Source organism: Lynx rufus, unplaced genomic scaffold, assembly GCF_022079265.1.
Source record: "Lynx rufus isolate CCGP_SWC_20201006 ecotype Redwood Valley unplaced genomic scaffold, mLynRuf1.p SCAF_15, whole genome shotgun sequence".
NCBI lineage: Eukaryota > Metazoa > Chordata > Mammalia > Carnivora > Felidae > Lynx > Lynx rufus.
The window spans coordinates 48,898,525-48,911,889 of record NW_025814829.1 but is presented as its reverse complement, the minus strand read 5'-3'; the positions used below and the strand labels follow the sequence as shown (position 1 = coordinate 48,911,889).

General features: G+C 33.4%; 1 protein-coding gene across 4 annotated transcripts in view; it reads left to right on the top strand.

Annotated features, from left to right (window-relative positions):
- SUCO (SUN domain containing ossification factor) overlaps positions 1-13,365 on the top strand; it is a 94,194-nt gene that overhangs the window by 43,872 nt on the left and 36,957 nt on the right. For 3 of the 4 annotated variants that reach the window (XM_047076996.1, XM_047076994.1, XM_047076997.1), the window contains 6 exons: positions 4,865-4,972; positions 7,068-7,173; positions 9,472-9,492; positions 9,679-9,734; positions 10,220-10,311; positions 10,991-11,056. In XM_047076996.1, coding sequence (XP_046932952.1) covers positions 4,865-4,972; positions 7,068-7,173; positions 9,472-9,492; positions 9,679-9,734; positions 10,220-10,311; positions 10,991-11,056 — 449 coding nt within the window. The remainder of the gene's footprint in view (positions 1-4,864; positions 4,973-7,067; positions 7,174-9,471; positions 9,493-9,678; positions 9,735-10,219; positions 10,312-10,990; positions 11,057-13,365) is intronic. The other variant, XM_047076995.1, reaches the window with a different exon arrangement.

The window sequence follows — 13,365 nt, the reverse complement described above, 5'->3', positions numbered from 1 at the left end:
TTTAATGTAGTTGTACTTACCTGTCATACAATTTTGGATTTGTTATATGTCAGATTTCTTTGGCATAAAAAAAAAAGATAACTCAAATTTTAAAATTCTACAAAATATTTGCCTTTCACATTTAGGTTTTTAATCCCAGTTGGATTTTTTTTAATATAGTATGGAGAAGGGACTCATTCTTCCCTCACCATTTTGCTGTTTAGATAATTGTTTATTCTGTAGTTCACACTTTCCCCTCTGATTTACAATGTACCTTTATCACAAAGTTTCCTTCTAAGCATGGGTTTGTTTCTCTATTCCCTGTTCTGTTCTGTTGGCCAGTTTATCCATGCCTGTAGCAACACCACACTTCCTTTTGCTTTATGGATCTCAGTACCTGGTAGAGCAAGTTTTTGCCTCATATTCTTCAGGACTGACTTGGCTGTTCTTCTGCTCTGCTTTTTCCTATAAATCTTGGACTTACCCTGTTGAGTTCCCCAAATGTCATGTCAAATTTTGTTTGGAATTTTATTGAATCTTGAGATGACTCAGATTTTGAGTTTTCTTATCCATAAATAGGACATATTTTTCTTTGTCTCTTAATGTCTTTCAGTAAGATTATTTTTAAAAATTTTCATGGTTGTATATCTTTTATTAAGTTCATTTCTGGGAAGCTATTTTTTGTTGCTATTGTAAATATATCTTAAAAATTATATTTTGTTGTGTATAGATGTCCAGTTTTTTATATGTGGATCTTAAACCCAGCTACCTTTTTATATTCTGTTTTTCTAATAATATGTGGATTATTCTTTAGGATTTCTGTATAGAAAATTGTAGCTTCTCTGCAAATTTTTCTTCTTTAAAAATTTTTTTAATCCCTTTCATTGTATTTTACTTTCTTTTTGTCATCTCATACTGGCAAGTTCCTTGAGAAAATTGTGAATAGAAAGATAGTAGGCAGTATCCTCCTAATCCTTATTTTGAAGGCATTGCATCTAACCTTGTACCATTGGATATATTCTACGTTTGGAACTCAACTATAAACTCATCTGGGCCTACGGGAAGATACTAATTTTCTTTCAAGCATGTGATTTGAAAACTAAGTAATACATTCACATGGTTCAAACCCAAAAAGGATAAAGGAGTTACAATGAGAAATATCCTTCCAATCTCTGTCATCCATCTTCTTATTCAGTGTTAAATTTTTAGATATCTTTTCAGTTTCTTTATGCAAATATAGACAAATTTATACAAATATAGATTTTTATACATCTTTTCACAGAACATAGTATATTATGCACACTATTTTTCACCTTGAGTTAAGTTTTAACTTAGTATCTGGTCATCTTTCAATTTTGTTCATAGAAAACTTTTTCATTCTTTTTGATAGCTGTATAAAATTTCATTATATGGTTGTACCATGACTTAACTAGTCTTCTGATGTTGGATATATGGGTTGTTTATAATCTTTTGCCATTGCAGTGTTACTGTAAATAAACTTGTGCATGTACAATTTTGTACTGGTGTGAGTAGATGGCATGTAGTTTAAATGTTTAAACTACATTTAAAACAAATAGTTATATGACTAGGTTTTCTATTTATTCTTAAATTAGTTTTGGTAAATTATACTTTTCTAGGAATTGGTTTAATACATTTTTAAAGTTTTTATAATAAAGTTATTTGTAGTATACTGCTTTAAAATTTTTTTTAAATCCTAATATTTTAATTTATGCCTCCTATTTAATCCCCACATTCTACTTTTACTTTATTGATTCCTTCTATCATACCTTTTTATTTTTTCCTATTTTATGGATTTCTGTTTGAAACTTTATTATTTTATATTTTCTTTAAGTTTAATCTATTGAACTAAATTCTTTTGAGATATGCACATTTAAGTTTATAAACTTCCTTCTTAATTATATCAACTAAATTTTGATACATGGTGTTTTATCACACTGCTTTTGTGTTTAGATGTCTGATCTTTTTTTTTTTAATTTTTCTTCTTTAGATCTCAGATCTTTTAAAATTCCTGACCTATAAATAATTAAAAGAAGCATGTTGAAATTAGATTTGTCAACTTTTATATGTAGTTCTGTTAATTTGCGCAGAATATTCTCTGCTTCTAAGAAAACATAAAAGATGAGGCATAAAAATGAAAAAGCATTTTAAAATCAACTGAGGAATATTTACAACCTATTTACATTTTATGTATCATGCGGCTATTTATTAGGTGCATACACATGTTAGAATTGTTAAATCTTCTTGGTGAATTTACTTTTTTTTTTTTTAACATTTATTTATTTTTGAAGGAGAGAAAGAGTGTGAGTGGGGGAGGAGAAGAGAGAGAGGGAGACACAGAATCTGTAGCAGGCTCCAGTCCCTGAGCCGTCAGCACGGAGCCTGATGAGGGGCTCGAACTCACAAACTCACAAACTCACAAACATGTGAGATCATGACCTGAGCTGAAGTCGGATGCTTACCTGGCTGAGCCACTCAGGCACCCCTTTTAAAACTTTTTTTTTTATTGTTTATTTATTTTTGAAGGAGAGAAAGCGCATGAGTGGGGGAGGAGCAGAGAGAGAGAGGGGGAGACACAGAATCCAAAGCAGTGAATTTACTTTTTATACCTGGTAATATATTTGTTTGAAAGCTTATTTTTTCTGATATTAATATATAGCTCATGTCTTCTTAGAAGTGGAGAACATTGTATACAAAAGAAAGAAGTGGGGAGAATTAACTTTTTATTTTCTTCTTAATACTCTTTCAGAGTACTGTCATTGTAAATAACAAGTAAAGTCTCAGTTTGATTTTCTTTAGTTCCCTCTCCCAAGGTTGTTTTGGTGGTATGGGAAATGTTTAGGCTTTGGAACCAGGTGGATTTGGCTTTTGACTTTTAGCTTCACTGCTTGTTGGCTGCATGACTGTTAGGGCTTTTGATTCTGCTGCTTTAACAGAGACCGTGGAACTGTGGTTTAAATAAGAGATTTAATTTTCTTTGATGTAAAAGCTCAAGCTGGTAGGTAGTGCAGGAGTGTAAAAGAACAATGAAAGGACCCACACACCTTCCGTCATGTTCCTTTTCCTCCCCTGCAGGTGTTGACCCTGCCTGGGTTGCTGAAATGAGTTATTCCTCCCACATTCTCATTACAGCCTGTAAGGCAGTAGAAAGCAAATGGAGAAGTAGCAGCTCCCGTTTAAAGGCTTGACCTGAAAATTGCACTTGACACTTCTGCTCACAGCCCATCCTCCAGAACTAAGCAGTATGGCCAAGACTGAGAAATACAGTGGCCATAAGAGCTCAGCTACATCTTGGAGGAGAGGTTTCTTATTAAAAGATAGACGAGAAGAATGTGAAGTAACCAATTAGTGTTTATTGAATTGTTTTATAAAATGGAGATGATAGTCTTTGCAGTGTGGTTGTAAGAATTAAAGGATGGATGTAAATCATCTAACATAGTGTCTGACCCAGAGTAAGCATTTGGCAAGTTAGTTTGCTTCTCTTCATGAGCTTTTCTCTAAAACCTGATCGCTTTTGCCATCTCTTAGAACTTGGCTCTGTTGCTCTGTCATAAATTAAACACAGTATGTTAATTTTAATGTTTTTGATTTATTTCACTGTCAATATATATAATAACATTTGGTATAGTTATTACATTATAGTAATATAGTAATTATAGTATAGTAATTAGTATTGATTAGAGTGCTAGATGTCATGAGTATTTCTCTTCCCCAAATGCCATACTGTATGCAGTTTTATTTTACACACATGATACCATACTTTTAATTTTTCCTAAGAAGCAGTATTTTATGGCATTCTTCCATGTTTATAAGTACAGGTCACTAGCATCATTTTTAAAGAATAGTTTTATTGAAACGTAATTGACATAAAAATATATATACACATGTAAAATAAACTGCAACATGTCAAAATATGCAATATGATAATTTTTGACATTTATACATCTGTGAAATTATCACCACAATAAAGATAATGCACATATCCACCTTCCTAAAAAGGTTTCTCATGCTCCTTTGTAACTTTTCCTTCCTAAACCCTGCCCCCACAATAATTAAAGATCAGTTTTCTATCACTATAGTTTACATTTCCTAGATTTTTATATAAATGGTATGTATAGTTTCTAGTATCATTTTTTTTTAACGTTTATTTATTTTTGAGACAGAGAGAGAGAGAGAGCATGAACAGGGGAGGGTCAGAGAAAGAGGGAGGAGACACAGAATCCGAAACAGGCTCCAGGCTCTGAGCTGTCAGCACAGAGCCCGACGCGGGGCTTGAACTCCCGGACCGCGAGATCATGACCTGAGCCGAAGTCGGACGCTCAACCAACTGAGCCACCCAGGCGCCCCTCTAGTATCATTTTTAATGCCTGTTGGTATTTGATTGTTTAGGTGGACCATACTTGAATTCTCTATGCAAAACATCTAGGTTGACTTTTTCCCCCTGTGCCTTGCTATGTTACACTGTATATACGTACAGGGGTGAATGTTTGGATCAATGTGTCCTTAGGATAGATTTCTAAAAGTGTATTGCTAGATCAAAGGCTGTGTTACCCTTTGAAGCCACGTATATGCCAAACTGCCATCTAGACTAGTCAGTTGACACTATTACTAACTGTCCTTTGTGAAGTCATTCCTTCTCCAAGAATGTGCTTTGTCACTGAAATATTGTTATCAATATCTTGTGTTATTTATAGTCAATATAAATATTTTGTGTTATTTATAGTTACCCCACCCCCCCAACTAATGATATGCTAGAGAAATAATGAGTAACTTAGTGAAAGTCTATTTTATGCAAACTCTTTATGTTTCATATGAACTGTTATTTGGGTTGGTTTATCTCAATAATTGTCTTGTGTTCTTTTTAAAGGTTTGTTATTGAACTTTGTGAACCAATTCAAGTAAAACAGCTTGATATTGCAAATTATGAATTGTTTTCTTCTACTCCGAAAGACTTTCTGGTTTCTATCAGTGACAGGTAAATTCTAAAGCTGCCTTCTACAGAGTTTGTTAGATCTCCAGAATAAAAATTTTTAAATGAGTCACTTTTTTAAAAACTTTAATTTTATTTCTTTTATTTTAATGTATCAGTTTGTAAGAACAATAATACTATTACCGTAGTATTAGGCACTTGTGAATCAGGTTACTTTCATTAATTCATATAGTTTTTATAATCATCCTATGATCTTATTTATAATCATCCTATGATCTTATTCCTTTATAAGATGAGGTTAAGTAGTTTGCCTAGGTCAGGTGACTTATTCAAACCTAGATGTGTATGACTTCAAGGTCTTTTTTTTTTTTTTTAATTTATTTATTTTGAGTGAGAGAGAAAGAGAGAGAGAGTGAGCATGAGAGGCGGAGGGGCAGAGAGAGAGAGAGTGAGTGAGTGAGTCCCTAGTAGGCTCCACTGTCATAGTGCAGAGCCAAACAAGGGGCTTGAACCCAGGAACCTTGAAATTATGACCTGAGCTGAAATCAAGAGTCAGATGCTTAACCAACTGAGCCACCATGTGCCCCCAGAGCCCTTATTTTTAATTATAACCTGTTGCTGCCAAACATTTCTTTAAAAAGTTATTAAAAACATTCATGAGTGGGGCGCCTGGGTGGCGCAGTCGGTTAAGCGTCCGACTTCAGCCAGGTCACGATCTCGCGGTCTGTGAGTTCGAGCCCCGCGTCAGACTCTGGGCTGATGGCTCAGAGCCTGGAGCCTGTTTCCGATTCTGTGTCTCCCTCTCTCTCTGCCCCTTGCCCGTTCATGCTCTGTCTCTCTCTGTCCCAAAAATAAATAAATGTTGAAAAAAAAAAAAAATTAAAAAAAAAAAATTAAAAAAAAAAAAAACATTCATGAGTGTTTCATTTTTTATCATGAAATGTATTTTTGTTAAAGTATATTTTAAAAGCTTTGTGTTGTGTGTGTGATTATAAAAGAATAAACATGTATTATAAGGAATTTGGTAAAGAACCACAATCTAATCAACCAGAGATAACTTATTAGCATTTTAATTTATTCTTTCCAGTCTTTTCTATATATTTACTAATTGTATTAAAAAATGAGTTTTTACTGCTTACATCCTGATAACTATCCTTGTCTTTTAAAGACACCATTTAAAATTCTTGATTGATTGATTGATTAAGGTATAATTAACATACAATGTTGTATTAGTTTCAGGTGTGCAACATATTGATTCAATAATTCTATACATTAAATATACCATTTTTAATGAATAGTTTAAATTTTCCCCCCACTAGGGGTATTTATTAATTCCATAAATACTTTGAGTGTCCCCAATGTGACATGTAGAATGCTATTCATTTAAACATTCTTCTGTAGTTGATCATTAGTGGTTTTATTTTCCATGCTGTTTCTTCTCCCATCTCACACTCAGCACTGCATATATACAGTTATTGAAGTTAATTCTTAAGACCTTTTGAATTCCAACCATTTTTCATATAATAACCTTGCTCTGATCCCTTCTTTTTCTCTAAGCTGTAATTTTAAGAGCATTCATTACTTGGAGGGATTTTTAAAATGCTGTAATAATAAAAAATAATACCTGTAGGTTTTTATGTTAGATTTCCTTTTAAAGAGGGGGAACAGCTATGTAAGATCTGTGAAATTCCAATCTAATGGTAAAGGATTTTTTCTGATTCCCTTTCCACCAGTACTTTTACTTAGACTTTATATCATCACATACGTTTCAGTACGTGAAAAGTAGAACCTCCTTCTTCCAAAATAATCTCTTGGTTACTCTTTATTTTAAAACCTCCATTGTACTTGGATAGAAGCCCAACAAACAGTTTTGGTTCTACCTTGTCTTCTCCTTTTCTTGCTTTCTATAATGGTGTGATTTTCAAGATACTCTTCCCTTGTAAAGAGGAATCTGTCAGAGTTTAGTTGGAAAAGGAAATGTATTTATTCAACCCAATATTTTACTCATATTTAAACTATGTTAAGTGAGATGTTCACCCAGAGAGGGGAAAAAAAGCCAAACAGGATGTATTTTGAAGATGTGATGGAACTCTCAATATGTGGTTTATGATTTTTTTTAAAAAATGTTTCTATTTCCTAGATATCCCACAAATAAGTGGATTAAGCTGGGTACTTTCCATGGAAGAGATGAGAGGAATGTCCAGAGTTTCCCTTTGGATGAACAGATGTATGCAAAATATGTGAAGGTAAAGTTTATACATACAGGACTATGTTTTTTAATGAAAACATACCTATTATTTATACTTCTTTGCTCCTCACCCCACCTTTTTAGAAATCATAAACCTTAAGAGGAAATTTAATGCAATATTCTTTTTGATAAAATTCTTACATGGATGTTATTTTATGAGACAAATATTAATACATTCCCTTTTGTATACCTGGAAACTTAGGCCAATTTTTTGATATTTGCAGCTCTGATGAAATTTAAAATTGTATCAATATTTTTTTTGAGTCTTTATGTAAAATGTCATCTTTATAGTATCATATCTTTATTTTTGAGAGTGTGTGTGTGAGAGAGAGAGGGAGATACAGAATCCAAAGTAGGCTTCAGGCTCTGAGCTGTCCACACAGAGCCTGATGTGGGGCTTGAACTCACGAACTGTGAGATCATGACCTGAGCCGAAGTTGGACGCTTAACCAGGCACCCTATAGTATCATATCTTTATTTCAAAGCCCAGATTATTGTTAGTCACTGAAGTCTTTAAGCAGGTCTGATTTTCTTTTTTAGAATCTGATTCTTAGATTATTTTAATTTTAATATTATAACTTTTGCCTTTTCTATTGTATATTCAAGTGAACTATTCTGTGTCCAAATGCCAATTTTAAATGAACTTTTAAAAACACTTATATTCAGTATTCTTGCTGCTTCTTCCACAATGTGGAGGTGGAAATCTCTACCAAATAGAATTCTCACTTTTGAATTGGATTTTAGGCAAACTATGGGAATTTCTTATACCTCTCTTCCTCTCTTTTTTTTTCCTTAAAATAATAGCATACCTTAAAGTATCATTGTGTTTGTAATATGACCTTTTGGAATGACAGCAGCTCTAATTTCTGTCTTTTCTTCTTTAAATGTGTATCTTTTTTAAGCATGTATTAAATTGGCTTCTATGAATGGGTAAACTTGTAGTATTCCTAGTCTCAATCTAAAAGTGCTAAATTCTATTTTTAAAATATAGTTAATAAATAGTTCAACAGTGTTCAGAAAAATGAAGGTATATTTTCAGTTTCTTTTAAAGTGAATTCTGAAATAATTGTTTAATGGCCTTTTTCTATAGCAGTTTTTATACTAGGAAAAGGAAAAATTGTAAGAATTATTTGGCAGGTGATACAGTTGCATTTAATTTTATAATTAAGACAATGCACATGTTATGAAATAGTTCCAAGAATCATTCTTCATACCAACTACTTTATTAATAATGGCAGAACATTTTATTGGTGGTAAAAAAAATGCCAGCCCCTACTTTGTGTTTTTTATGGTGGGACACTATGGAGCATTTTGATGATTAGCTGTCTAAAATGCTCTTTTTGGTAGTAGTCTAAAAGCAAAAAACATTTAATTCTAAGTCCAATGTTAACAAATATTATGTAAGTTTACCTGGGTTTTCCTTATCCCCAAATAAACCCAGATGTACAAACTACTTTTTAATAGTTTGTATTTTAACAGTGGGTTGATACATATCTTTTAGTTCTGTAAGTTATACTTGAAATAACATAGCATATGAAAAATTCATGCTTTCCCTAAAAAAATTTGTATATGGTATTATATAAGAATAAATATTATTTTGTATTATGCTAATATTTTTATCATTATGTATGTATATGTGTATATCCACATATGTATCAGTATATAAATAATATACAGATACATATATGATACGTATCTATAATTTTGAATTAATATAAGACACAGGCTGTTTCTAGATCCTCTATTACTTTTATGTATTTTTTTAAGTTTATTTATTTTTGAGAGAGAGAGAGAGGGAAGGAGAGAAGGAGGGGGGGGGGGAGAGAGAGAGAGAGAGAGAGAGAGAGAAATCCCAAACAGGCTCCATGCTATCAGCGCAGAGCGCCATGTGGGGCTGGATCCCACAAACTATGAAATCATGACCTGAGCCTTATTCAAGAGTTGGATGCTTAACCAATTTGAGCCACCCAGACTCCTCTCTTTATTACTTTTAGAATGCTTTTATTTCTGACAGATAAATAAAACAGCAGCAATGAATTTTAGCTTAAGCAACATAACCTTAAAGTTAATTTAGTTCATTACAGTTCAGTTATACTTTCTAGTTGTGATGGTAAGAATTTAAATCATTGATTTGATTTCTGCAGAGAAATAAGAGTACTACAATGTTATCCATTACAGTACATTCCTTTCTATACTTTAATTATACAGTATAATTTACAAATATTAAATGTTGCTTATGGCATGTTATCCAGACTTTGGAACTGATTTCTTTTTCTTTTCCTTTCTCTTGCTTCAGATGTTCATCAAGTACATAAAGGTTAGCAACCTTCTCTTTTGCAATATTGAATAACAAGGCATGGCATATTACTGCATGGCAAAAAAGCAAAATTTTACCATTATTGATTTTTGGGGAAATGAGGACTTTATTTTTAGAAATGTTATAATGAAAGAAACTGAATACATTGCTAGATAATCTCACATGCACTGTGCTTTTATTCTTTAGGTGGAGTTGGTATCACATTTTGGATCAGAGCACTTTTGTCCATTAAGCCTTATAAGGTATTAAAGAACAACATACATTTACTAAGTGATTAAAAAAAGAAAGTGATACACAAAAATCCCAGTATATTTAGAGTGAAGAAATAATTTCCTATCTTGTGAAGTTAATACTATAGAAATATAAGCTGTTAAACCTTTCTTGTTCCTAAATCCATTTTAGAAAAATGTAAAAATATGCTCTGAGAAAAAATAACTATTATATGTGTCTGGCTTAGCTTGCTTGCTATTTTGCTATGATGATAATATATGGAAAATCTTAGACTGATATCAAAACTGGTCATTAACATTTTTAAATGTCTTAAAAGCATTTTAATGGACACAGTGGATGGATAACTACAGTGTAAGAAACAGCCATTATTTTGAAGTCTAAAAGCTAATGACCCTCAAAAAATGACCAAAGTTAATGTATTTTGTCATTTGTAATGAAGAGGTGAGTCTTAACTCTGTTTTGTTTTGAAAGTCTTTAATGAAATTGTTGTTAATAGGGTATTTGGCACCAGCATGGTGGAAGAATATGAAGAGATCGCCGATTCCCAGTATCAGTCAGAACGTCAAGAACTGTTTGATGAAGACTATGGTAAGTGGCTTTAAGACATGTGACTATTATGTATGGTTTTTTTGTTTGTTTGTTTTTTAAAATCTAATAACCTGAAGGGGTAGGACAAGGTTTTTTGACACCCTCCATTTCTACTTTATCAAGTCCTTGTGTTTTGCTTTTTTCTTTTTTTTAATGTTTATTTTAGAGAGAGAGAGTGCAAGCAAAGGAAAGGCAGAGAGAGAGGGAGACACAGAATCCAAAGCGGGCTCCAGGCTCTGAGCTGTCAGCACAGAGCCGACGCAAGGCTCAAACTCATGAACTGCAAGGTCATGACCTGAGCTGAAGTCGATGCTTAACCACCTGAGCCACCCAGGAGCCCCAAGTCCTTGTTTTAAGATGTCTTAAACCATAGTCTGAAAAACTGAATTTTTCCCTTCCCTAATTTTCCTATAAGCAAAATGAAAACATTTACTAAGGGTTGGTAAAGTACATGGAAAGCTTGAATAAAAAGTCTTATAAATGTGATTAAAATTTTGGTAAGCAGTGGAATTATTTTCCTTAGTTTACATCTGTTTGATAAACGGCTTCTGAATCTCATGAACTTTTTGTGAATATATTTTAGATTATAGTGAATATTTATAATAAAATATGCTTTAAATGTCAGCCGACTTTGATAGGGATAGTTTTAGTTAATTACCTTCATTTTCTCTTTAAACAGATTATCCACTGGATTATAATACTGGGGAGGATAAATCCACAAAAAATCTTTTTGGTTCTGCTACAAGTGAGTATTTGGGGATTTTCCTAGACACTACTAAAGTATTTCCCAACTTTTTTTTCCCCTGAAATATGTGGATATTTTGTTGTGGTATAGTTTAGGAAGCTCCTAGTCCCAATATTGAACTTGAGTTGAAATCAAAGATACTGCCTTTGAAATTATTTCCATAGAAATAAAATAAGCGTGGATGAAAAGAAAGAGAAGAGAAAAAAAATGCAAGCACAAGTTGTTTCTTCTACCCTAAGTGCTTATGTTGATAAGCGGATTCCTTGGAAGAATGGGCTGTGAATTTATGGGGGGAAAGAATTATTAAAGAGATCCTAGACCATATGCGTAGAAGCATCTGGATAGTCATGCTAGATGGGAAGGGAATTTGAATGGTAGTTGCAGAGGTAGTATGTATGAGTGAAATCCTAGCAAACAAGGGTTTATTTATCTATGGATATAGTTTCTGATGTAATTACAAAATATAAAAGCTGTTCTTACTCATAATAATAAAGATTCTCAAGCAGTAACAATAATAGTAATAATAATATACTCTTTGTAAACTGAAGAAATAATGACTAAGATATATTAGTGCTTCGGTTTTTGTCATGCCTGCCTAGTGGTAGGCTGGCTAAGGAGACTCTCGGAAAGACCATTACCAACTGACACTTTATTTTTACTGTTATAATGCAGGTAGGTATATTTTAATGCTTGTTATTTTTGGCTATTCCTGAAGAATATAAAATACTGGAAGGAGTTTTCTTTTTATTTGGAGATTAATATGGTAAAAGTAAATCTTAGCAGAATAGATGACTGGTTTCTTGTGCATTTCCCTTGTTGCTCTTAGTAAGTAGAGTTCCTTGCATCCCAATCTTACGGTGTATGTTGTCTTTATACCTTTTGGGATACTCAACCAGTAGTTTATATACTTAAGTAGATATTTTGTATAGCTCCAGTATAGGAAGCTAGGAGTCACGTCGGTTTTTTTGTTTTGTTTTTATCTTTTTTCTTCTCCCTTCTTCCCCTTATGCTCTCCATAGAAAACTGTAGTCTTCAGTAGACTTTTTTTTTTTAATTTTTTTTTTCAACGTTTATTTATTTTTGGGACAGAGAGAGACAGAGCATGAACGGGGGAGGGGCAGAGAGAGAGGGGGACACAGAATCGGAACCAGGCTCCAGGCTCTGACCCATCAGCCCAGAGCCTGACACGGGGCTCGAACTCACGGACCGCGAGATCGTGACCTGGCTGAAGTCGGACGCTTAACCGACTGTGCCACCCAGGCGCCCCTTCAGTAGACTTTTTAAGGCATAGGAAGAAGAATGTTAAAAATACTTGCATAAGAGGAATCCTTTTTTTTTTTTTTTTAATTTTTTTAATGTTTATTTTTGAGACAGAGAGAGACAGAGCATGAACAGGGGAGGGTCAGAGAGAGGGAGACACAGAATCTGAAACAGGCTCCAGGCTCTCCCAATGCGGGGCTTGAACTCAGTGACCGCGAGATCATGACCTGAGCTGAAGTCGGACACTTAACCGACTGAGCCACCCAGGCGCCCCAAGAGGAATCCTTTTATGTAGTATTTAACTTTGTTGCATATTAACTCAATATAATTTTTTTTCACTCTACTGCTAGTCAATTGACTTTCTAGATATTAGAAACTACTTTTAAGTAGAAAACTTAGCTATCTAGTTGATGATGGAATTAAAAATAGGTGCTTCGTTCACTGCTGTGGGACATAGTTTTTTAGGAGTGAAAAACATGATGCTGTTTTATCTATGTGGATATTCATATTCATGTCCTTAAATCCATGTGAAAAATTCTGATATGTAGTAATCATCATAGCTCAGTGATGCTATATTAGCTATGAGGCAGCGTTATTATTTTATAGAGTCAGAAAATAGCCCCAGACTGAAAGATCTCTCGCTTCTGATGGTTACTGGAAAGGAAAGGGGCACCTTAGGGCACCTTACCATAGTATTAGATAAAGGAAATCTTGTTGATATTCTTGGTTTCTTTTTCTATATTCTTAGGGGATTAACTGCTAGACACCATTAAAGCCCAGTTATATCTCAATGGAGGACATTTCCCTATTTGTAATCACTTCTCTGACCAAGGTATTATTTGAATTAATTAGATATAGAATCTTCTTTATTTATATCCTACTTTGGGATCTTCTTCCTTGAAGATGTGTTTCTTGGTAACATATTTAGTTTTCTTTTTATGGATCTCTGGAAAGGTAGTCTATTTACCTTCCTGTGTTCTAGTGTTAAAGAATTTGTTTAGTGAGACAAGATGGGTGGGAGGATGTCAGCTAAACCTAAACACAGAAAA